Here is a 26,149-nt window from a genome sequence, read left to right as displayed (position 1 = left end):
GATGATAAATGGCACAACGTTTATGATAAATACCACATTTTTCTAAACATTCTTTAAATATATTTGAGCAGAACTGGGGCCCATTGTCAGAAAGGATGCTGTTCGGAAAAGTTTCTCTTTTGAAAATCTCCTCCAAGAATCTTATTATCACATCTGATGAAATATCCCTTACAGCTTGGACCTCTATCCATCTTGAATACAAATCAACTACTACAATAAGATATGGAGTGTCACTTACTCCATGAAGTGGACCAAGAATATCAATTGCAATTTCATACCAAGGATGATTGGGCAATTTCCGGCAAACCATTGGCATTTGTCTAACTTTAAGAATCTTGTCACTGGCACATCATTCAATGCATTCTCTAACCATTCTTTCTATTTCTATATCCTTACCTGGCCACCAAAATTGTAATCTCATCAATTCCTTAGTCTTTACAATACCTAAATGTCCGTTATGAGATAAACTTAGACGTTTACTCCTAATACCTACTGGAGGTACCAATTTCATGCCACGAGTTAACATACCATCCACCACAGAGAGTTCTTCACCAACAAGAGACCAAGGTTTACTCAAACGTTCATTATTCTTTAAGGCCACCATTACTCCCCTTATCTCATCATCCTTATCCAATTCTAATTTCCAATCATTCTCACCAATCGCTCCATCAGTGATTTCACATACATTGATGACCTCATCCTCATCTTGTGGTTCATCCTCACCATCCACCACATTCAGTTTCACAAGTCTTGAAAGACTATCAGCAGAACTAATATTAACTCCAGGAATGTACTCAACATCAAAATTGAATTCTTTCAGGGATATAATCCAAACCCCTAATCCTTGATGATATGGCATCCAGCCCTTTCTTAGCAAATACTTCTTTTAAGGGTTTATGATCCGATAAGACAATAAATTTGATACCCCAAACAGGATTTCAGAATTTCCTCAAAGCCCAATATATAGCTAAAGACTCCTTCTCTATACCCGAGTAATTTATCTCTGATCCTCTAAGGCACCTTGAAGCACAAGCAATTAAAGATTCCTTTCCATTTTTCTTTTGAACAAGGACCGCACCAAGCCCCTTATCACTTGCATTAGTAAAAATATAAGTGGGCTCACCAGGTACAAAAGCATGAAGACATGGAGCTTTTCTCAACTCATTTTTGATCGAATTAAACTCACTCATACAGTCATTAGACCATTGAAAAGAAACGTTTTTTACAGTAAGTCTTCTCATATTATGAGTTTTATCTGCATAATCAGGAATAAATTTACTATAAAACTCCACCATGCCTAAAAATTAGAGAAGTTCTTCTTTGTTGACTGGTTCAGAAATGTTAGAGATTGAATCCACTAATTCTTTTTTTGGAAACACACCTGTACCAGTTATGTGATCTCCAAGATAATTTACTTCTTCAACACCAAACTTACATTTGTCTCTTCTAAGAGACAAACCATACTGTCTGAGTCGTTCTAGCACAGCACAAACACGTGTATTATGTTCTTTCATGGAATTTCCATATATCAACAAATCATCCTGATAGCATTTAACCCCGAATAACCTTTAAGAATTTTAGACATGATGCGTTGAAAAACAGAGGCCGCAGAAATGAGACCAAAGGGTATCCTCCTAAACTTAAAAGTGCCCAAGGGAGTCACAAAAGCCGTCAACTCTTGGGATGTTTCATCTGATTCCACCTGATGATAGGCAGAAGCCAAATCGAGTGTTGTGAAATACTTAGCACCATCTAGTGTTCCAACCATCTCTTAAATATTAGGTAAAGGGAATTTGTCAACAATAACCTCTTTGTTCAAGGCACGTAAATCAATACAGAGACGTAACTCTCCAGTAGGTTTCTTGGCTACCACTATCGGAGCTAACCCCTCCGTAGCTTCAACTGGTTCAATCACCTTCATGTCTATAAGTTTCTCAATCTCTTTTTGTACACCAGCTTGTTCATTTAAAGGTATCCTTCGTACTTTTGCAACAACAGGAACAGCATTTTCTTTTAATCTGATATGGTGTTTGTAACCTTTGAGACAACCTACATTTTCTTTAAATACATCAGGAAATTGATTAGCAAACATTGAGGATAAATCATCAACTATTTCTACTTGTACCTGCGGAGAAGCATTAGGATTCAGACGTACCCCAAGTAAGCGTTGATGAGGCCATCCTAACAGTGAATCTCCACGCTTAGCCACATATATCTTACCTGCAATCATACAACCACATCATTCCATTGTGGCAATAAAATACCCATGCATCTTAAAAGGAGTACCACCATAACCTAAAGGAGAACGATCACATTTTAGAAGTTTAACTTATTGGTGAAAGTGTTGATTATAAGTGTCCTCATCTATCATAGTAAGATGAGAACACGAATCAAACTTGAAATTGATTTGAACATCATCAATCCCTACTAGATGAGAAGGATGTTCACCTATAAGCCCATCTACCTGTAAAATAACTGACTTTACCTGTGGTTTGAACATTATTTTTGTTCAATTTTCATTTCTGTTCGACCTTGTCTTACAACACTTAGCAAAATGTCCCCTTCGTCCACAAGAGTTACATGTAACTCTTAAAGCTGGAAAAAACGGAGAACAAGCCAAGTGTACAAGATGTGCACACCTAAAACAAACAATTTTATTCCCTTGTACAGACTTATCAGTAACATTAGACAATGAGGATTTATCAGTAATTGTGGTACTTTCTTTTTTGACCTGACAAACCACTTCTTCTACTTTTGGTTCAACCTTTTCCTCTGATGTAACAAGTTTTTCCTTCTCTCCCTTAAGTACATAAGCACATTTTAACACAAACTGATCTCTAATTCTCTCCTCAACCGCTTGCCCAAATTTGCATGAGGAGGCCAATTTTCTTAAAGCAGATACAAATTCTTCAACTGGCTCATCTTTTTTCTGTTCACGTAACCCAAAATGATATCTTTCCATTATGGTACTCAATCTTGGGAGATAATGACGATCTAGTGGTAAAATACATATTTCATATTCATTCAAATTCCTCTGTTCTGCTGCACTAAGCTCTGGTAAGTGTTCTAATACTTCTTGCCCCTCAGCTTCAAGACAATGAAGTAATAATGAATGTTTGCGTTCTGCACTTAAATTTGTGCCACATACCCTCGCATAATTTGCAAAAATCTTCTTCCATTTTTGCCACTTCACATCCCGGCTCACCAGGACTTGGTAAGAAAAAAGGAGGTTGAGTAACGTTTTGCATGTTGAATCTAGTTCAAAATTATTTCACTTATATACTATACTACTGTTTTCCACTACAATATATTTTTTTTAACAAAAGAATAATATTATTCAAGTTAAATAACGTTGTTACTCAATTCCTATGTCAGATAAAATCTAATACATATCATTCATGTTACTCAGTGTACTTTAAAAGTAAAGTATTCCCTTTAAAATGTAGTACAATTTTTAAACATTGAAATACTATATATATCTAAAATGAGCACCAACTAATGATAAAGAAGCAGATGTAAAAATTCCTATTTTTAAAAGTCATTTATCCTCTGGTGACTCGCCTAAACATTTGCTCACCACAAACTTGCCCAGTTACACTTTCTCTCCTTTCTGTCCGTGAGCGTAGATCATCTATTAATTTTTGTACATATTGTGTGGTAATTCTGGAGAAAAGTAGCTTTGTTCCACCACTTAGCGTCTCAACAGTGAATGCGCTCACGTATGACATGGTAACTTCTATTAATGACACAGGCTGGAAGACTGGAACGCAAGCTTCAATTTTAGCTGACAACTGGAACACACGTCGATTACGTTCGTGATGTAGGATGAAATGCAAGCTTTCATTCGAACATCACAATGGTAGTCACGTTGAAGTGTAACTTAACAATCAGCCGCGAAGAGCGATCTCCCTTTAAGTATTTCAGTGAGCGTGAAGACAATGCGTTTTACGTCACTGACACGCAGACACTACACCAATGTCTAAATTTCCAAGTGCGTTTTTTCACTTAAAGAATCTTTGCAAGCGTGAATGCGGTGTGATTTACATCACTGACACGCACACAATCAACACTACGCTATCATCTTAACTCATTTCAAGTGCGTCACTGAAATGCAAGTCTCATTAAACTAATGCGATGCTTCCGAAAATATTATAAATGAAAAGAAGCGATGCGCAAAGTTAATAATTACTTCCGCCCTCCATTCTCCTCACCGCTAAAGCATATTTATAGTCTTTTAATCAGCCCCTGGGAAGACCACGCTTCCTTTCTTCTATTCAGCCGCTGGAGGAGACGGTTCTCGGCTTCTTCGACTTGTGTTGAGGTTATTCGTCATCCCATCCTCGTCGCCAAATAAATGTGGTGTTTTCCACATTTAAATAAGAAAGGAGATCCTTTAACAAGTTAGTAAGTGGGATTTATTGAACCTCATCCACGAACTGCCTGCTTCCAACTGTCAGGTAAGAACATGAACTCTACATTCTCAAGAAGAACATTCTCACAAGGAATATGAGCAACAGCTACATTCTAAGTTATATTTAACTAAGTGACAAAGGTACATATTAAATTAATACAGAAATGTCACAACGTCCTTATTAGTATGTCTGTAAGCTTGAGTCTGGGCCAGCTTTCCAGGTGAGCAACACTGGGAAAAGTTGTGAATTCTCAAAAGTTGAAAATCTGCTCTCGATCGTACAAGTGGTTTTACAGGTGTAGATTTACTGCTTTTTTTAATGAATTGGACCCACATTTCAAGGGTGCCAATAAGCTGCTTCTAGAGCTGTGGCTTATAGTTGTGCAGATAAATTCATTCCTGTAATTTATACTTGTGTATCTGTCAATGGTCTATCACTTCAGAGAGTGTCTTTAAAATGTAATAACAGTACATTTGGCTTGCTAACACAGTGATGCTTGGAAGTTTGCTTTGAAGCAAGAGCAGTATAATTGCTAATATGTTCTCACTTTTTGTGCAGCCTAACTGAAGAGGACAACACCAGCACGTATTGTGAAGGTTTGGAGTTTGATGGTAAGCAACCAAGTTGCTTTTCAGCTTGTCTTTTACCATCTGATGTCAGTAATCGCGGGAGTAAATAGAAGTGTGATGCATTGAGAGGAGAGGTCGACCTCGAATCTGGGGAACTGGGTTCGAGTCTCGGCAATGCCTCTGAGCATCCTGTTATTCTGGGCAGATCACTTATTCTCCCCGTGCCTAGCAAAAATGAATGTGTCCTCATGTAATGCAACTGGTGCTATGTAAAGCGCTCTGATACCCGATTCGGGTTAAGTTCGCGCTATATAAAACTCTGTTAAAAAAAAAATTGAGGCGGTGTGTGTTCTCTCTAGATATTCATTTAACCTGATGGCCTAGATTGAGTGAGTAGTTTGGTGGAGCCTCGGGTGGCCATGCCAATTTTGCAATTTTTAATGGCAAGTAAATCAATGTATTGCTTTGTTTTTCTTTGCACTATGCAAACAAACTCCTGCAAAAAACATAATTAAATCTACAGTGAGGAGTTCTAACATAGCTATTCCTGTACCAAACTAGAGAAATACAAACACAGTGTAGTATATTATACCCTAGCTATAAGCCGGACTACATTTTAATGATGCTATTTGCGAAATTTACAAATTTGGCACTTTGCGAGTTTCATGTTGTTTTGCACAGTTTAATATCAGTATCCCAGATTAGGCATTTAAGCCCTAAAGTGAAACCTTAATACACATTACTGGCAAATCACATTTTGTCTTATTCATGTACGTTTGCATAATTTTGTCAATTTAGCAAAACAGTAATTATGCAATTCCCACACCCCTAATAGCACTGCATTAGTTAGCACAAAAGGCATAAAAATGCATTGTACCATAACAAATAAAACTGCATAGAATAGTGCAGCAGAGTATTGTACCTGTGGCATAATATTACATAACATAGCTTAGTATAACATGTAAAATAACATAGCAAAACATAGACTAGAATAACTGAACAAGCCAGAGAATAATGCTGCATTGCATGTCATACTGTAAATAATGTGTTATAGCACAGCATTTAACGTAACATAACCACAGTAGAACATTACACAGCACAAAATAAAATTAGAATGCAATGACCAGAAAATTGATCGTAAGATGAGAAAGTTGCCGAATAAATTCCATTTTTAAAATCTCTTCACTGTTAAGGCTTCCAAGTACCATGCTTGGAACACCCCCTTGATACAAAATAATGTAAAGCAGCGCATAGTGCAACTTTGTTTTACTTTGTGATGGTTTCCAAACTTTGTGTTACTTTGTGATACTATCCAATGCAAATCCTCATGCCTTCCTGGAAAAAAATCATGGCCAGCGAGTATCCGTGTGATGTCACTTCCTGTGATGTCATTAAAGTCAACCGGTATGTAATGTCACTTCCGTTACCGATGATGTTTTGGTGAATCGACGCCCATATCTTTAAGGCTGTCTGCCTTGGTTATAAGGCTTTATTTGATGACCGGTCCTCTGTTGTAACAAGACTCTTTCACTGGCATAAGCACAGAGATTCTTTAGGGCTTCAATATGCAACTATCTGCTGCAGAGTTATCTCTATATTCACTGCAAAACATTAAAATGTCCTACCTCCCAAACCAAGAAGCATTAACAAACTTCTTAATTTGACCAAACTCTTAAAAACGTGGCTTTTCCCTGTCACTCTATAGGCGTGGTACAATGCATTCTGGTACTCCTGTTTCATCTGCAACGTTAAAATCAGCACCAAGAAACAGTCTGATGATTGCAAGCGCTTTTTAGATAGAAATCCCAATATAAAGAAATATACTCTACCTGGATAGCTACTCATTTGAAACATTGATTTCTCTCGCTTGTCCAAGTGCCTTGAGGCGGTAGTGATGCGATCTGCCTCTGCCCATAAATATCCTCATTGGTGAATGATACAACGCCGCTGAGGGTTGGTTAACAATAAACGTGCTGTTCAGCGTAGATATTGCACGAAGCATATCAACTATTTTCTCTGCTGTTCTGCGAAAGATTATTTCCAGATTCCATGCTAATGAATTTTGTTTCTCTCCCACTGAGCTGACACATATTGCATGCTAGCAGTGGGTTTGCTAACTGCAGTTATAATGTATCAAAAAAAGAATTGTGCAGGTTCTTTATCTGTTTAAATTAACTTTTCCCAAGGTTTAATTCACTGAATAATACATTATGGAAAACAGTCCCGTTGGAAGCATATGAAAGAAAGAAAAAGATGTGTGGCAATCCCTTTTTGCCTGTCTAATGTATGTTTCTTTAAATATTCTCAGGTCCCTAGGGCTCCAGAGGTACAGTCAGTCTTGGTGCACCTATAGCTAAATGTATGTAATCCTTTAGTGGCGAAAGAGGGACGTGGATTTTTTTTTTTTTAAAGAAGTAGTGTTCGGTATATTTCTTTCCAGTATTCTATTTCTGCTCTTTTTACCCTTTCCCTTGAGGGCGCTAATGTAAAAACAGATTTAAAAGAGAGTGAAGGGTGACAGCGGTGAGTTTCCTCAGACGTCCCAAAAGGCAGTTCGCGTAGGACTCATTACCGGAAGTCCCGCTTAGCGCGTCACCGGAGGGTGAAGCCAAGCGGATGAAAGCGTGTCAGTGCTCCTGTATAATGCTCGGGTCAGGCCGGGTCCCAGGGGCACAGCAGCGATGGTTGACTCATGCCTGCTGCCCTCAAGCCCTCCCGTTAGACGGCTGCGCCATCTGAGGTGACGGGGCTCTGATGTGACAGGGACGGGCTGTGAAGCAGAGCTCCTCAGACCTGAACCCCGCCACCTCAGCTGAAATCCGATGCACGTGGCGCCCTCCAAGGAGACCTGCACCTGTACTTCCAATGACTGACACCTCATGGCGGTCTCCGGCCTTGAGATGTCAGTCTTTACAGCTCATTTCCACACACAAAACGAGTGCTCAGACCTGCCACTTGTCACAGCTGGGAAGGATAATTGGAGGGAAGAAGCTACCCTGTGTCATACGCTTATGGAATTCATTACCTGTTTCGCTTTAATGCTCTTAAACTAGACATATTTTTGATTGAAAGTTGGCAAAATGCCTTTGCTCTGTTTTCCTGAATGTGGGGTCAGTTTAGTTGGTTTTGAACTTTTGAGTAAGTTTGCTACTTTTATGTATTCACAAACTGCACATTTGTAGTGACTTACCCTAAACCTCGCACGCGGCCACTCCCACAAACACTACACCCTTCTTTGAATGCGTTTGGAAGTAATTGGTGATGGATGGAGCATCTGAACCAATCAAACACTCACACCCAGTCAAAAGATCTGGGTTTGATCCATCACCGTTCTTTAGCCCACTTTGCCACCCCAGTTCAGACATGGCTATATGCAAATCAGTCTGACCCTGTGCCTCATGGGAACAGTCCAGCCCGAACTGCCAAGCCATGCCTTCCCTGGACCGGAAACAAGCTTCCTGGAAGTAATTGGCCACAGCTTTATTGTTCCCCTGGATTAACAACATAAGCCCCACATAAACTTTATTTGGGGTCATAAATAATTCAGCCTGCCTGCATATCATAAATCAATCACTGACATTTTGTCATCAATATTTAAGCATCAGCATAAATCATGCCATAAAGCTAGTCATGTCAACATAACTTATGTCATAAATCAGGTAGGAAGGATTATTGCTGGCTTGTCATGCAGTCATAAATCATGCCATAAATAATTTTGTCGTTTACTCATATGAGTGTAGTCTTTGAGTTGGAGTTTGTCTTCAGTGTTGGGGGTAATGCCACAGCCTCTTTTAGACTTAACTTGCTACCTTCACCTGCGTGGTGTGGTCTGCCGTCCGGTGGGCCTGGGGTGTAAGTGCAGTTTTTCGTGTACCCCCCATCTTTGACTGCCTTACCCTGCCCTAAGGCATCCCAAGGTAAGGATCCTGCCAAGGTCGGGTGTGGCCTTTCAAATCCTCCTTAAGCTCATCTCCTTTTAGCTCCTTTACTCCCACGCTGTCTGTGGGCCTACGTCCTTGGATAGCTCCTCCAACACATTATGTTGCTGTCAATTGCACCCACCAGTGCCGTAGCAGCCTATAGGTTGGCCCAGACAGCCTCTGTTCTGACATCTGAGAGGTGCACCCCATTGCTGCTAAAGTTTTCGGGGTGCCTCAGGTTAATCAGGCTTGCCTGATGGTTTCCCACCCATTAGCACTGCAGAACATGGCAACTACTATGTTTAGCTTTTTGCAGGATTTGCCCAGGGCCCTGGTTGACCAGACTCCCCTCCATCTTTGCCTGGGAATAATTTCTGACCATATTAGACTGGTGCTGCTGAATAATCTGGCACCCATTGTTAGGTTTCTTCTGATGCGCCACATTCTTTGTGCAGCTTCTCCAAATATAGCCCCCTGCTGGTCCCAAAGCATTCCAGGCAACTCATAATATACTACCTGTCCAGCCCGGGGAGGTTGGCACCCCCCCATGTCTCCACCAGGCTTGGGTCCTCTGAAAAACAACTGTCCAACAACCAACACCATTGTGTGCTTGGCTCCTGCTAAGACAAACAATGTCAGCTTGTTTTGCTGCTCCACTGTCCCTTGAATTTTTGTTGGTTCCGGGCACCTAGGTGGGGGGTGGAAGGGAGGTGTGTGTTAAGAGCCTCCATCTTGTGGGATCATTACATAGCTCTTGTATGACATGGAACGCCAACTCTCTAGCCCCTTGATGCTCTCTATTGGGACACCCAGACATGCTGCTGTCGTCGCTGCCCCAATGCGGAAGGAAGGTGTGCCGAACTTTTAGCTGGCAGCCCTCCCTTGCCCACCGCCTTCTTCAGCAGTTCCCAGAATTGGAATTTGCTCAAGTATTCTCCATTGTTGTGTCTGAAAAATGGGCCTTCCCTTGCAGGGCGTATTGCCCAGTACTCACGCATCTAGCGTACTGGGCTAGGCTCTGGTTGGACAGGCACTGAAGCTTTATCCACGTCCCCCTGGTTTGCTGGTCTGTCTCAGACCTCCTCAGTAGTATCTCAACTTGCCCCATGCCTAGCTGCATGTCCTGCGCCTGAAGGCAGAACTCCCGTGCCTGGTATTTGAATGGGGCTACCAGCTCGCTAACCCTGAATGCCCCGAAGAAATTCCAATGTAAATGCAGATTTAAATAGTGTAAGTTCGAAGGTATCTGCACAAGTTGCAGCCATGACCCCTACCAGTCATGCTAGTGTGTTGAATTCACTGGGCAGCATTTTTTCTTGCCTTTTAACTTCTGGTCACTGCCAACCTTTCAACGCTGCACTAAGGTAATGAGAACCAGTGGGTTCCTCCCCAGTGGCAATCTTTGAAAAGACATGTGCCCTTGTTCCAAGGGGGGGGGGCCTGAGGCCATGATTTTGTCTTTTTCTGTACAAAAGCCCATCTCACAAACAGTTCTGCTGCCCCTGCAGTTCTTCTGGGGTCCACGAAAGATTCTAGCCCGGTGATCCTCTGCATTGTTTTTGCGTATGTTGCATACCACTGTGCTATTTCGGAGGCTACAGTGTGCTCTATCAACTAAGACAGGTCACTATTGCAAGGCACCAGAGCTTGTCTGGGAACGGGGTGATTGCTCACTCTGCCATTGGGGACAGCCTCCTGAATTTGTCCATCTGGAAATGAGAGAGCCCATCTGCTTGAGAAATATTGGCCACCTGGAAATGCCTCACCTTCAACTCCAGGTTGATTGTTAACTGTAGCTTTACCATGTACCTTAACACCTTCGCCGCTCAGCACATTCCCCTGCTGTGCTGGGGGTATGGGGGATATAGAGCATTCATGACGAGCTGGGCTCGTCATGAGCGTGCTGGGAGGCTACTGCATGACGAGCCCAGCTCGTCATGAGCGTCGAAGGGGTTAAGCACCCACAGGCACATGGCTGCCCCACTGATGGTTGTGTGTACCACAGCCTGGTTATCCGACCATAGCATCAGCTTCATGTCTTTTAGCCCCTGCCATAATGTCAGTGCCACTATTATGGGGAATAGCTATAGGAATGTTATGTTCCTGGTTAGTCTCATTGTGCACATTCCTGGGGCCACTTCTTGGTGCACCAGCTGTCCCTAAAGATTTCCCCAACATCAAACCTGCCTGATGCGTCCATGTACAGTGAGATTTGCCTGTCTGACACCCAACCTTCCTTCTATATGAGCACACCATTGTAATCTTTCTAGGAAGGTCAACCAGGTTTAAAGGTCCTGCTTTGCCCCGGACCCTAATCTTGTATGGTGGTGCTTCTTCTGTAACCCCCTAGTCAGTTGGGTGAGGTGCCTGGCAAATGGTCTGCCCACTGGGATCACCCTTGCTGCAAAATTCAACCTTCCTATGAGCTCTTGTAGCTCCCACAGCATAGCTTTATATTTGCCTACCAGCGCCTTAATCCCTCTTGATATGTCCTAAACCTTGTCCTCCAGAATTCGTCATGTGCTGGCAGTGGAATTTATCTCTATGCCCAGGAAAACCATCTGTGTTGCCAACCCCAGTGTTTTGTGTGCGGCCAGTGGGACACTCAGCTTGTCCGATAGCCGCTGGAAGAGGTATAGCAGACTTCTCCACTCCACCCCTCAGCCTACCCAAATCGTCCAGGTAATGGAGCTTGCCCTCTTCAGGGTTCCTCTTTTGAAGTGTGCATTCTAAGAATGTACTGAATCGTTCAAAGTATACGCATAATATGTAGCACCCCATAGGGAGGGCCTTGTTAAAATATCTTTCCCCTTAAACATGAAACCCCGAAGGTGGTAGCTTTCTGGGCACACCATATTGAGCCTGAACGCAGATTCAATGTCCGTCTTTGCAATCAAGAACCCCCACCTTGGTGCGTGCACTAGATCGATTGCGTCATCCAATGAGGCATACTCTACTGTGCAATCTTCTGGGTTGATCCCATCATTTACTGCCCCCCCCGGAATATTAAGTAACGGTGGGAGGTAAACTCCTCTTCGCCTGTGAAGTTAGCAGAGTGTTGCCACTCCATGCTCTGCTTAGAGTACGGAGTTTGGCAAAAACCTCACCAACCGCTGACAGAGCAGAGTTTACAGGCACACTACCGTTATTACGTACTACAGTTTAACAAGTGGCTTTAGTCCCGTCACAGGGCGAGAAACCCCCGAGCACAGGGCACACACCCCCTTGGTCACAATCAATCACGCAAGAGAAACTAGATTCTATCAGTGGTGGGAGAGCGAGATAAACTTGGATTAGTGGGAGGATCTCTTAGTCTTAGCATGGAACTGGCTAGGGGAATTCTCCATCTTTATTGGTTTATTGGGCCATCAGTAACTACAACAATAGCTTTCCATTGACTGGGAAAAGACTTGCCAGTAGTTCATTGGTTGCAATGTCCTAGCAAGTGCAACTGAGTCATGTGCTTGCTGCTCCGGATTTCTTTCAAGCGTATGTGTAGCATTTACACTTTGCTTATGCAGTGGAGCAGTGAGGTAGGATGCACAACTAAATTGGTCATATTCTTCACCTTTTTACTATGGAACGGTTCTCTTTTTTCCTTGTGTCCTCAACGTTGTAATATGTATTGTCATTTTATCATATGTATAGCACAGTTGCAATTTTAGGCTTCTGGGTGACCTGTCTAGAATGTCCCTGGGTGATGCCTATTAGTCTCTCTAAGCTGATTGCCCATCAAGATACTAGAGAAGATGTCTGGCTGCCAAAAACTGAATGGCATGATTCATGCACATGTAGGGAGGGCCCAGTGATGCCAGCACACTGCCTCTGGCTCCTTGTGCACTACTACATGCCGCGCCTGGTTTACGCACTCTTTCACCATCAGAATTAAGTAATTTCCGAGAATCCTAGGCAAACATGTCAATGCCTTTGAACACACCGCATTTCCTCACAATGATGACCCGGTATGCCAAACATTTTTATTTTCCCACATCTTTGTCTTTGGACTCCCCGCCCCGCCCTCATCCCACCACGCTTACCTGCACCAGCCACTCCTGCGTGCTTCACATGCTTTAGTGGGGGCAGAGGTTGTATTGCTTGTGGTTGGTGTTTCTAATAGGACAGGTGTGGGTCGCCTTCTGAGTGGGTCCTGCAGGGGTGTGCTTGCTGCGCTTGCCTGGCCCCCTAAATCAGTTCCCGTTCCTGCAAACCCATGGCCCTGCTCCCTCCACTTGTGTCTGCCTCCCCAGAATTGGAGAACAGCAGTGGCACAAACGATATCGACCATGACTGTATAATCGCACTTATCTGCTCACTTTTTGCAGTTTTGTTTCTCTTGCTTGTACCAGGTATCGCCATCAAGGCAGCTGTCCTAGGCTCCTTGGCCTCCTTCCTATCGATAGCTTTCTTGCACCTCTGCAGCGTGCTCCCACCCCCTTACCTGCTTGCTCTGTCCGGTGCTCCAGATGTGCAGCTCTGGGCTTGGCCTGCCTTGTTCGAGTTTCCTCTTTCTTCTTGTCACCATGCCACTCACTCCAACAGTGAGGGACTCCAGACACGGGGGCACCTTGAATGGGCTTCACGTAACCCTCAGGGGTAATTTTGAATCCCGCTCCACCCTGCCATTGGCTGGCAGGTTTCTTGCCCTTTCCGTACATTTTGGAACCTCTTTACCCCATGCCCTCCCCTCGTTCTGGGTAGGGGTGCCATTTCTGGCCTCTTTGTCTGTCCCTTCCAGACCCACCACATTCTGGGCCTTGGCATGGTTTACTCCACTGGCCCCTCTATGCCCCCTTTGGGTGTGGACCTCTGCCCTTTATGTAGCAAGTTTCTACCTCTATTATTTTCTATGGGAGGGTATTGCAGCACAAGTGATTGGATTTGTGTATTGCTGGACTCACTACAAAAGTGCAAGTTACTCCAGACGTGCAGTTTCTGAATACCAAAGAGCAGTAAACTTACTCAGAAGTGTAAACTTACTCCAAAGTGTAAGATACCTTTGTGAATCAGGCCCTACCGACATATTTTGCTGGAAGCCTTTCTATTTAATATAGGCTAACTCAGAACACTTCCAAGTTATTTGTTGACCCCAGTCTGCAAACAATCATCTCCCTCCCAGCTGAAATAGCACAGTTGTTGACAGTCTCAGCAGAGAAGCCAAGGACGAATGGAACGATGGCATGCATTGCTATATTGCTTAGCCTGTGGTGAAGTACTTTAGTATCATGTTCCTTCATACCCGCGCCCTTTGTGGGCACTAAATGCACAGCCTCATTTCGCATTGGTGCTTACACCTGTTTCCATGCCCGATAGCAAATTCTCTGCTGAATGAAATCTGCCTATTTTCCCTGAATGTGAAAGGACATCACCTTGACAAGGTGTTAATGAAATTGAAGAACACTTTACTAAAACCAATACCCCATTACAGCACCAATGGATTTTGAATTACTGATCTTGTTTAAGAATCTCATTCTCGATAAATCTGTCAAGAGCACAGGTCATAGGAAGCTTCCAAGGGAATGCTGAGTCAGCAGACGTGCCTCGGTTGTAATGGGCGATGATGGCGCCGATCTAGTTCTGATGACTGCACAACAAATGTGATTTAATGAGGCATCCTCACACTTGAGCCAGTGGGCTAGCAGGTGTCAGGTTGACCTTGCTAAAATAGAGCACTTCTTCGGCTGCTTACTTGGGAAATGTTCTGTGACACCCAACTTCATTTCAGGTGCAGGTAATTTCAGGAAAGTCTTTGCTATTCTACTTTTATCTGGTAGAGAATCTGTGCCAGAAATTAACTGAATATCCTAGCCCTGTTGACTCTGATCCTTAAGCTGTATTTCTATTCTGCTCAGGGTGTTAAGTGCTGTTAATTGCCTGCACTGAATTTATGGACCCTGCCCAAAGTGGGGGCACACATTGGTGAAGGGCAGGTGTTTCTGGCTAGAAAGAATATAATGAGGCTATTTGCATCTGTTCTCCAACCTCATCTCTGCATAGGGACACACATTCTGACTGTCATGGTTTCCCTTGTGATCCAACTCCACATTTTAATAATAATAATAATTCTTAGTTGTAAAGTGCAAACATATCACCCACTTAAGGGTTTCAAGGTGCTTTGAGTTGTCGGGGAGATTAAGTGAGCTATTGTCCAGAGTCACATGATGCTGAGCTGAGCTGCAGCTGGGGATCGAACCGTGAGCCCCATGCTCTGGAGTCAGCCACCCTGGCCGCCGCGCCACACCTCTCCACATTTTCACAAAATTCATGACCCAAGTTAATGTTCTTCTAATTTGCTGAATTGTTCTCATAATCCGATAGAAATTGCTAAAAAAAAAACCTCAAATTCTTCTACATGATATTACAGCGATAGACAAAAACCTTTCATGAAATATAGTCCAAAATTATGAAAAATGGGCTGCATCAACTTGTAATACCAATTGGAAAGGCAGCCTTTACAGATCTTATTAGAAAACAAATGTAATCTTTGATTTTGAAAGTGCCCCATTAGAGCATGCTCACATAGCCTGGGTGGACAATGTCGAGCTTCTAGCCCTGAATCACCCAAATTCATCTGGGATTCTTAAGTGCTTCCTACTGGTGTTTGAGTAGAGAGTGGAGTAGGCCAGTTTCAGGTTGTTAGCACAGGTCGAGTGGTTGTATGTCAGGATATCTTGCTTAATAATATCCTGCCAAAATATCATGTCCAGATTATGGATCACAAGAACATCATGAGGGTAAGTATTTATAAGTATGCATCGATATACTATTCCTCACTCCCGCGTCTATGTACCTGGAAGATATAGGCTAAATGCAGTCGGTTCTGTACACCAGTAGGATACATACAGGTTATTAAAAGATGCATTATCAGTTGCACAAATTTGCCTTAATTGGCTTAAAATTGATGAGGAGTGAAGTAAAATCTGGGCACCAGAGAGCAGTGAATTGAAGTTAACATAGTCCATCTACTCTTTTTATAGAAGGGTCCCTTTTTTCTTTAGGCGAAGAAGGGATGGAGGTATTTGACGGCTGTTTGGATGAGTGAACACCTTGATCTTATTGATTATCTACAGACAGTTGTTTTAGCTCTGCTAAAAGAGGTTCTACTTTGCTGTCTCACCTTTTGATGTGTGAGGCTTTTGCCGTGTTGGGAGAGAGAACATGAGCGGTGAAGATGATGTGGGGCTTTCCAATTGAGTGACAGTGGTTGCTCCCTACCACCCATAATCAGCAGTGTATAGTATTGATCATAAGGATCTTCTGTTTCTATTGAACCATCACTCCCTTTGCAGTGTTTATTGATTTATTCTCTGTGCTTTTTCTTTAGATGATAGTTACTCTTGCGGACCCCCGTCGCTGAACTCTTCCTCATCTTCTCATCAGTCGGAGAGCTTGGACAGCTTTGATATTGATCAATTTAACTTCATGGTCAAGAAGTTATCTCTGCAAAGGTATTTCTTATATGCACCACACGCTTAAAACTATAAGGGTATGGTCAACTGAAGGATTCTGTCCTAGCCTCATTCTTATGATCTCAGAATGCAGGTTGAGCACTTTAAGGGGCAGATTTACAACAAACTAACACAACGCGGTACCGCAAGTCATTGTGCTGCGCCACACTGCGTTAGTTTGGAAGCACAGGGATGCAACATATTTACAACAATATATTGCATCTCGATGTTTCACTCTGGGCTGGCGCACAAACTGCTGCCGTGCACCCACGCAGGCACACTTGCACCATGGTGCAAGGATGCCTGCGTCACTGGGATGATGGTTTATGTGCAGGAAGGGTTCCCTTCCTGCACATAAACAATCAGAAAATGTGTTTTACAACTTCTATGTGTGCTGCACTAGCACACATGGAAGGAACTTTTAAAACGTCTTTATTTAAAGGATTGTTTATGTGCAGGAAGGGAGACCTTCCAGTACATAAACAATCACCAGAGGTAATTTCTTCTTTCTATGGGTGCTGCAGAATGAGGAAAAAAAAGAGGAAAACAACGAGGAGAAATGAATACATTTCTCCTCGTTGCGCCTCCCTACGTGTCCCCTGGGGAGGCGTAGCATTCAAACACATTTCTAAAGTTACAATTTCTCGTAAATCTGGAAATGTGTCTGGTTCCATGGGTGTTGCGTGGGAACAGCCACATCAACACCCAATGAACGCCCCTTTGTGCAAAGTGGCTGTATTTACAAGGACAGGAAAAGCCACGCAGGGTGTAAATCCTTGTAAATATGGGGCAGAAAAAGCGCTGCCTGTGCGTCACAAAAAGTGACGCACTGGCAGCACAAGGGGCTTGTAAATCTGCCCCTCTTAGTTCTGCGGGTTGTTCATATTGCTATTACCTGGGAAAGAATGTTATTGGAGCAGATGGTTATGCATATACACGTCATGGTTATTAAAATAAATATGGCTCCATAGCACATGCTATTTAGAGCGCTAATAAAGGTACATTCACACACTTATTACTACAAACTCCAGTTTATTACCACAATGCAGCAAAACTGACATGAGAAAACAACTGTCTAGTGCCTCACAGATTACATGTTTTGACTCTCATTCGTTCTCCCAAAAACTGTTGATATACAATTATTATTCTTAAATGCTCATTTTCGGGATTGGGGGCCATGTGTGAGTCCGAAAGGATATGACCCCAGAATAGAGATAATCCAAGTCAAATCAAACTTACACAAGACAAGGTTCAAAGTCATTGTGTCATGCATCTGAAAGAAGGCTTGGGCACATTTAAAGTTATATAGAAAGCCTCCACTAACCGCACAAAGTGGACTTGTACAGATAAAGCTAAGCTTTGCTACTTCCCCCAGGACTTCAAGTACAGGAACAGCTTATTTTTAAAGATGCAACAAAAACAAGACTGTAAAAGTACTTGAATTTAGTGTACTGTGCATCATGCTGAAGGACGCATTTTTAAGTAGAGCTGCACAGAGGGGCGAGAAACCATGTGCAATGTGCAAAGTACAACAAATGAAAGTGGATTTGAGGCCTAGTCATAGCAACTTGAACACTTTTCTATGTCAAATACAGTTTCATTATGTCATTTACAACCAATTCATGTTAACTGAACAAACTTTATTTGTTAATTCTTAATTTACATTGACAAAGGTAACAATTACTTTACATGGAGAAACAACTCTTCTTATAGTCAGGAAGCCTTTTCAATGCAGTTTTAACTTGCTGCACATATTTTAATCTCTGGTATCCTGGTTTGTTTAACCTGTTGGCTGCTGCCGTCGGCCAACGGTTGTCGCGTGCACTACCTTGGTAGTGCTGAGCACGTCCGTTGGCCGACGCTGCCCCACTCGTTTTTCGAACGTTCAGCACTGGAGCTGAGCGTTCGACGCAGCCAACGGGTTAAATATCTTTTTATAAACAAATACACATAAAATATAGACTGGTAAAAACAACACACGAAGATGCTCTAGTTAGGGGATGAAGTCCTTTTCGATGTTATGGGTCCTTCGGAGCCAAGGATCCCTCCTGTTACATCCAGTATGTCCCACACAGCGTGATTGCGTGATTGCTGCAAGTTGGTCGGAAGCCCCACCTCCTTTCTCCACCACACTGTAATCGCGATTACTAGTTAAAAAAAAGAGTTAAAAAAAGAGGCTTTGTTGTTTGCTTCCTGGCAGTAAAGGTTTAACTTTTTAGTAGCTGAGCTGTTGATCCCAACCTTTTTTAGTTTTCTTGGTAACATTAGCTTTGAAGGTGATGTCAGAGTCAATAGAAGGGCAGAGTGAATTCACATTGGTAGTGCGTTAAGTTATGCATTCCAAATTGGTTAATCACTATTGTATTTGGACTAACTAGTCCCACTAGCTGTGAAGATTAATTGCATCACTGAAAGATAGAGTTTCTACACAAACTCTGCAGAGAGCTATTCTGCATTCCAGTGACAGAAGCAGCTGTATTGCTGAGTCCTGTGTGATTTCCAAGGCTTGGGGCAAAGAGGTTCTTGTCCCCAGAGGGGGAAGCCAATGATAGGCCAAGGACTAGTTTGGTTTAACTAAGATCATTCTCTTACTCCACAATGAGACTTGTTACTTGGAATGTAGTAGGCCTCAAAGGTGCATGCCGCCTGCATGAGACAAGGTACTACCTCTGTTAGAACTCCAAGGTTACCAAACTGTGGCCTCAAAACAACTCTGATCAGATCAGAATGCAACTGTGGGCTTCTCATTTGAAATTTGTTATGCAGGTTTAAACATCAAGCCACATTTTCACTGAAACAACATAATGCCATGGGGCATAAGTGCATACATGAAATGTTCAAAATCATGGGCAGGGTTTCTGGTATGCATTTAAAAATAATTAACAACTGATAAAACACCGCAAAATAAAAATGTACTTTCAGCTGAAACTGGAAAACAACAGCATCAGGGCTGTGCCACTTTTATGGCGCAGCGATGACGCAAGATTATTTTTGGCATTTACTAAGCCTCGCGAAGCCACTTTCGTGGTTTTGCTTAGTTTAGTTAATGCAAAGTAACTCAAGGCAGCACATACTTTGCACTGGGAAGGCATTTCATGGGTGTAACATTGGTGTGCCCATGCATCCGCTCATGGATTTTAGTTCATTCCCAAATCTAGCAAAATACTACACCTTCCCAAGTGAGGTGTAATGAGGAGAAATATCTTTATTGTTATTTCCCCTGTCCCTGCAGCACACATGGAAATATGAAAACACCACGAAGGACTGTATTTTTTGCTTGAAGTGATGCATGTAAAGGGGCCATATTTACATGGTGGCGTTAAGCCACAAAAACTGGCTTAACTGCACTTTGTAAATATGAAGAAGGGTATAGCGCCACCAGAACGGTGCTAAAAGTGATGTGGTGACGCTATCCCCTTGTAAATATACCCCTAAGTGTTTACCAAAAATAAAGCCTCAGAACATAGCATGCTACTTGCATTATTCAAATTATTACTGGAATGGTTAGGTAAAGTTCTTCATAAATTCTTTCTTCAGTAGGTAGACAATGGCATGGTCCAGGTCTCTTCCTGCAACAGCATTACTTTTCTCATCTAAAAATAAAATGACAAAGCAGGGGACCCAACATCATGGCAAAAGCAAAAGAATCCTCTTCCAGTGTCTTGTTTAGGAAAGGTCTAGGAAATGCCTTTAAAGTCGTAACAGAAATACATTTTTGAGAAACTGGTGGCGTCTAATAGGATCTGAATCACGGTGGATACCAGATTAGCATGGACACTGTGGGCTAGTGTGGCTTTCCTTTACCAGGGAGAGGTGTGGCGCCGCGGCCAGGGCGACTGACTCCGGAATCTGGGGATCACGGTTCGATCCCCGTGCCGGCGGCAGATTAACCCAGCACCATGTGACTCTGGGCAATAGCTTGCTTAATCTTCCCGACGGCCCCCAGCGCCTAGAGACCCTAATGGGTGATTGTTCGCGCTTTACAAGTGTGGGTTATTATTATTTACCAACGTACGGCAAACTCCCAAATCAGCCCCTCTTTGGCTTTCTGAGGAATAAATAAGCAATATTTGACTGGACCAAGTTCTGGAGTATTATTTTGTACCAATTAATAAACAAGGGTATACTCAAGTAATCCTCAGGGTGAAAGTATTACCCAATCGTTTTGGGCAGAGGGGGTCAAATACCAGCTGACTTCCTGATCCAGAATGGAGCACAACAAGAATGCATGATCGCATCTTTAGAACTATAATTTAGAAATTCTAACTGTTTTACGTAGTGCTTCGTTCGCCATTTCTAAACACTTTAACTAAGTGGTGTTACAATTACACAATGTAATGGTATTTAGATAATTGATCTCGGAAGGATGAAAGTCTGAATTAACTTTGGAGGAATTCCAATTTGCACCGCTTATGACAGCAGTGAGCAATTATCCCTCTGAACCATCCAGCCCGCTGTCATTAATGTGTGCAAAACCTATAAGTCCTCTATTGATGACACCATATTGGTAGGAGGCACAAACACAGCCTAGAGTGTTCAAATCATGGGGTGGGTGTGGGAAGGAGGGAGTCTTAAAAAATAATGATCAACACGTGACTCAACGTCAGGCCTAAAAACAAAGGGGCAGATGTACAAGAGCTTATCACCACTAGAAAGTCACTTTTTGTGCAATCTGGGGGCGATAAGCCGTTAACATTATTTACAAGGCGGCGTTAAGCCACTTAATGTGGCTTAACGCCGTCTTGTGAATAAGGCCCCCTTTCATGCAGCATTTAGCATGAAAGGGGGGGCAATGGGTGTTGCAGTGGACGTTCACCGCAACTCCCATTGCTTTTTGACGCTGCCCTCTATTTACAAGGGTGGCGTAAATATGGGTCAGCGCCAAAATTAAGATCAGGAAAAACCTAGTCTTAACCTGGCAAAACGAGGAGAAATTATTAATTTCTTCTTGTTTTTGCTCTTTCTATGTTTGCAGCATTCTGCAGCATACTTAGAAACAGCAAATCGCCACTAGTGATTGTTCATGTGCAGGAAGGTGTCCCTTCCTGCACATAAACAATCATTAAAAAATGACGAGTTGCAACTTCTATGTGTGCTGCACAAAACAGCACACACAGAAGTTTCAAATTGCCATTTGTGATTGTTTATGTGCAGTAAGGGACACCTTCCTGCACATGAACAACCATTCCCCGCTACGCAGGCACCCTCTCACTATGGTGCAAGGGTGCCTGCATTGGCGCTAAGTGGCACAATTTAGCACCAGCGCTGGGGGAAATGCAGGGGTGCGCCGCATTGTTGTAAATACTACGTATCCCTGAGTTTGGAAACTGTCAGAGCGGGGCATTAGCAATCTGGTTTAGTGTCATGCTCCGACAGTTTCCTTGTAAATATGCCCGAATTGTTCTCAATCCAAACGAGTGGCGCAATGTCACGTCTGAACCATAGGCTCGACGGTGCCTCACTTAACACCATGGTAAAAGCTTCCATGCCTATTACAAATCCGTGATAGCAGAGGTGGCCTGTTTTGAGAAATACGTAGTTCAACTATTTATCCTCAAAACATGCAAAAATAGTCTTAAGCCATAAAACTTCAATGCAGAGCTTCTATTCAACGGTGCACACACATTCATGGCAGTGAAATGGAACAGTAAATAGGAAACGCTTCCTATAAAATGATCCGAATACTTTATCTGATTAAAATTTATGCTTGTCATTTCTTCTTTCATAAACAGTGAAAGATAAAGATTAAGGGGCATATTATCAAGCCTGGGCGATAAAATTATCTGCTCTTTATCGGCAGGAAACTGGCGCTAAAGTGGCGATAATGGGCTTGATAATATGCTCTATGGAATTCCAATCGAAGCACATGTTAGATGTCCTTCACATTTAACATGAGCTTCGATTGGAATTCCATAGAGCATATTATCAAGCCCGTTATCGCTACTTTATCGGCACTTTCCTGCCGATAAAGCGACGATAATTTGATCGCACAGGCTTGATAATATGCCCCGTAATTACTTTACAGCAGATTGTAAATGGTCCTTTGATTGCTCAGTTTCTGAGATTCAAATAATGTACATTCAAATGTTGTTGTTGCCTTATGTTGAGGGATTTAATCGATCCAGGACATGTCGCCCTATAGTCGCTTTTTTTTCCGCAAACTTGTGGCCTGTAGCTTTTCCTCGCTGGAGCAAGCTGGGGCCCGTGGTCCGCTTCTTATATCCACCCCATACCCAAAGCCCACCCTTCATTCTTCCGCCACAACTGAAAACCTTACAAAAGATAGACTAACATATCTGATTTGCCACTAGACACTATGATCTTCCACTGTTAAAACAAGCATTAGCAAAGTCAATAGGCCTGGCCTTGGCATACAAGCAATGTGTTTTTTTTTTAAATAAACATGCACAATATTGCAAAAAAAAAATCTAAACTAACAAAATTAAAAATAAATAAAGGGGAAATCCTTTTTCAGGCAGCTGTGCAGATGTGATCAGGCAAAGTACAGTCAATCACAGTGCAAGACGTGTCACATGCTGTTTGCTCTGTGTTGAAGCAAAGAGCCCAGTGCACAAAGAGGTCTAACACAAAGTCCCTGCATGTCTAAATGTTTGCAGGTTTATTATAACTGTTATGGAAATAACGAGGCTGGTGAGACAGAGGCTAGACATAAAACTCGCTATTAAAATGTGGCCCAGCAAACTGATAAAATGGCTTGGATCAAAGGTAAATAATTACCATATTCCTGAGAAACATAAGTTTATGGCTCATGTAAAAAGCAGGAAAAGGAAACCAGGGCCGAGAATGCAAATTTCAACATTATTTCCCTGGTCTAACTCCAGAGGAGTGGAAATATTATTTTAATCATGGAAACAAATTGGATCATCGAGTATTTTTTTATCAAGTTAAGTTATGAACTGGTGTCGGTGGCTGCAAAGATGTTTGAAATAATGTGCATGCCACTTCAATAAACAGATCAAAGTATCTAAGCTATACCTTATTTGAGTGTGCCCAAGGTGCACAGGTCTGAGGGAAAAGTTGTTTTAGCTGATGCTGCTGCATGAAACAATCATGCTTATGACTATAAGAAAAGTAGGGGAATGAACTGACTACTGATAATACAACTTTATCAACTGGTAACGCTAGTGTCCCTGCTATTAAATACATGTTTACAATTGATTCAGATCAAACATAGGGTTAAGTTGTATTCATAATCCTAGAACCCTTGCGAATATGGCCTCCACAACAATTCTTTTAGAAGAAAATAATATTTTTGTTTAGATAATTGCACCCAACGAGCTCCTCATTGCCTCAGTAGGTCAAACACTCACTTTCTCATGTCAATAAGATATGAATGCATATTTGAAATGAGATAACTGAGGCACACGTGAGAGCAAGGCGATCAGTGTACTATATGAGCCTTTGTAATCCTTGAGGGGCAAATTGTGGGATACATTATATTATAGCAACATTTGTGCTTCGGGCAAGCGACGCAGAGGTAATATGTAAATTGAGACGTAGCTTGTGCTAAGTACAATAAAATTTCTTGGGAAGGGCAATTACATTCCAAGAATTTCAGTGCGAAAAAGGGAACTAAGTTGATGTTTTGACCCTGTCATGTTATGTAGGGGGGGTCATAATCAGGACAAGACTAGAGTGGTTTCTGTTTCTATTGGTCAACGTGGCAGTGTATCATCTGTCTTCTGAGACACCAGCAACAATTCACAAGTTCATCTCCATTTCTTCATCGCACACGTCTAGCTGAGTGTGGGTCATTGTAGTTCCATAGGAAAGTGTATTGTGGCCGGTGCATATATAAGACGCTGCCCATTCCTTCAACATGTGGCCACACACTCTTCCCTGAGCTGGCTAGAAAAAGCCTTCTGCCTCCCCAAAAGACTGAAGCTACATTGCCACAAGAATGGTTTTATTCTTAATAAAAATGCCACCAACACACGCAAGGAGAACAATCTAACATTTTGTACTGGGCAAACTAATAAAGTAGGTAAAACCTCGAATGTGGGAGGGACCCCAACCTGTACAGTAATGACATACTGTAATGTCAGATTCCTGTACAGTAATGACATACGGTAATGTTAGATTAAAGAGAATGGGGAGTAACACAGAGAAGGCAACGAGTGTGAACCTGCAACAGCTAGAGTCCTGATGATGACCCCAAGAATGGCAACCAAGGGTCAAAACATGTAGATATTCTAAACAGCGAGAGAAGGATAAATAGGAGAATGTATATGAGAAATAGGAGACACCAAGATTATCTCCTACTGATGCCTGCTATAATATTATTAGGACTGGTCGGTAATCTTCGCTCCTCTGGCTGAGTTTGCAGATAATTGCCCGGAGCGCAGAGTTTGGCAAAAACTCCGCCAACCATGCGTTGTGGAGTTTTTGTTGCACACGGCTCACCGACATTAAGTTCGCAACTGAGAAAAAAACTTTGCTAGACTACCTCCTGGCAAGATTTCTCCGCCCTGGCAGTCATGGCAGGTCGCTACCACTCGCATTGTGAAAGTTGCCGCTCACGTTGCGAAAGCTGTCACTCAAGTAGAAAATCTTCTCGAGAGGTAGAAATAAGCAGCACCCTCAGGTGTGCCGTATGAGGCTGTTCGAGCTGATTTTACAGCACGGGGCAAGCTCCTGGTGCAAAAAAATCACGGGACTCAGTAGAATCCTGCAGAGTTTTTAGGTAACTTCATTGAATTCCACAGAGAAAAACTCTGTGAGTTACGCCCACCCCTAACAATTATATGCATACTTTAGGGTATTGAATTAAGAGTTGTGTAAAGACACTGGCCTCAATGCACTCCAAGGGGACTGCATTAAGAACAGCTACATTTTTAATTTTAACATTGTTTTTTATGAAATTGTTCATAATAGCTGTCACAAGATGTTGCCACTTTCTCTCAAACAAAAGTCTAATTTATATGTAAGATAACGTAATGTATAGAAGAAATCCATATGTGAAAGGGAAATAATAAGTAATGTTACTATTTTCTTCTATTTCATGTTCTGTTTCTGAAAGATATTGCTGAAGACAATGATACAGAAAATATTGATGTGCTAAAGAAATGCAATTTATGGAACAAAGGGTCAGACAGACAAGCTCTATCTTTGACTAATGAGCAAATAATATTGATTCACAACAAGGTGGTGAGATCTTTCTTACATACTAGTAACTAGATCTTCGATGCCGGGTTACATTGTCTACGTCGCTTTGTTACAAATCTTAAAATCAACAGGGCTAAAATTGCAAGGTTAGAAGGGGCTTATTCTCTCCTCATTCCAGAAGCTGGCTAGACAATGCCTTCTCAAAAGACTGATGCTACACTGCCACGAGAACGGTTTTAATCATAATAAAAATAAAATACTGCCAACACACACAAGAAGAACAATCTTACACCGGGCAAGCTAATTAAGGAGGGCAAATTTAAACTGTGTGAGGGACCCTAATCTGTACAGTAATGACATACTGCAATGTTAGATTAAAGAGAATGGGTAGTAATACAGAGAAAGCAACTTTCCCTTCCAAACATAAATTAAGAGTGGTAAACCCACAACATCCATAATCCTGATGATGACCCAAAAATGGTGACCATGGGTCAAAACACGTAGACATTCTAAAGAGGGGAAAATCGATAGGATAATATATATAAGAAACAGGGAACATCAAGACTATCCCCCCCTCCCCCCCCCATGCCTGGTATATCATATGCACACATTGGGGTATTGACTTCAGCATTATATAAAGAGAGTAGCCTCAGTTCACACCAGTGGGACTGCATTGA

General features: G+C 42.3%; 1 protein-coding gene across 5 annotated transcripts in view; it reads left to right on the top strand.

Moving 5' to 3' along the window:
* The window catches only part of CARD11 (caspase recruitment domain family member 11), a 1,114,500-nt gene that overhangs the window by 972,279 nt on the left and 116,072 nt on the right, over window positions 1-26,149 (top strand). For all 5 annotated transcript variants that reach the window (XM_078664998.1, XM_078664996.1, XM_078664999.1 and 2 more), the window contains exons 13-14: window positions 4,971-5,023; window positions 16,223-16,346. In XM_078664998.1, the coding sequence (XP_078521124.1) occupies window positions 4,971-5,023; window positions 16,223-16,346 (177 nt within the window). The remainder of the gene's footprint in view (window positions 1-4,970; window positions 5,024-16,222; window positions 16,347-26,149) is intronic.

Source organism: Lissotriton helveticus, chromosome 10 (assembly GCF_964261635.1).
Source record: "Lissotriton helveticus chromosome 10, aLisHel1.1, whole genome shotgun sequence".
Lineage (NCBI taxonomy): Eukaryota > Metazoa > Chordata > Amphibia > Caudata > Salamandridae > Lissotriton > Lissotriton helveticus.
The sequence above is the reverse complement of the archived record's forward strand: the minus strand, read 5'-3'. Positions and strand labels throughout refer to the sequence as shown.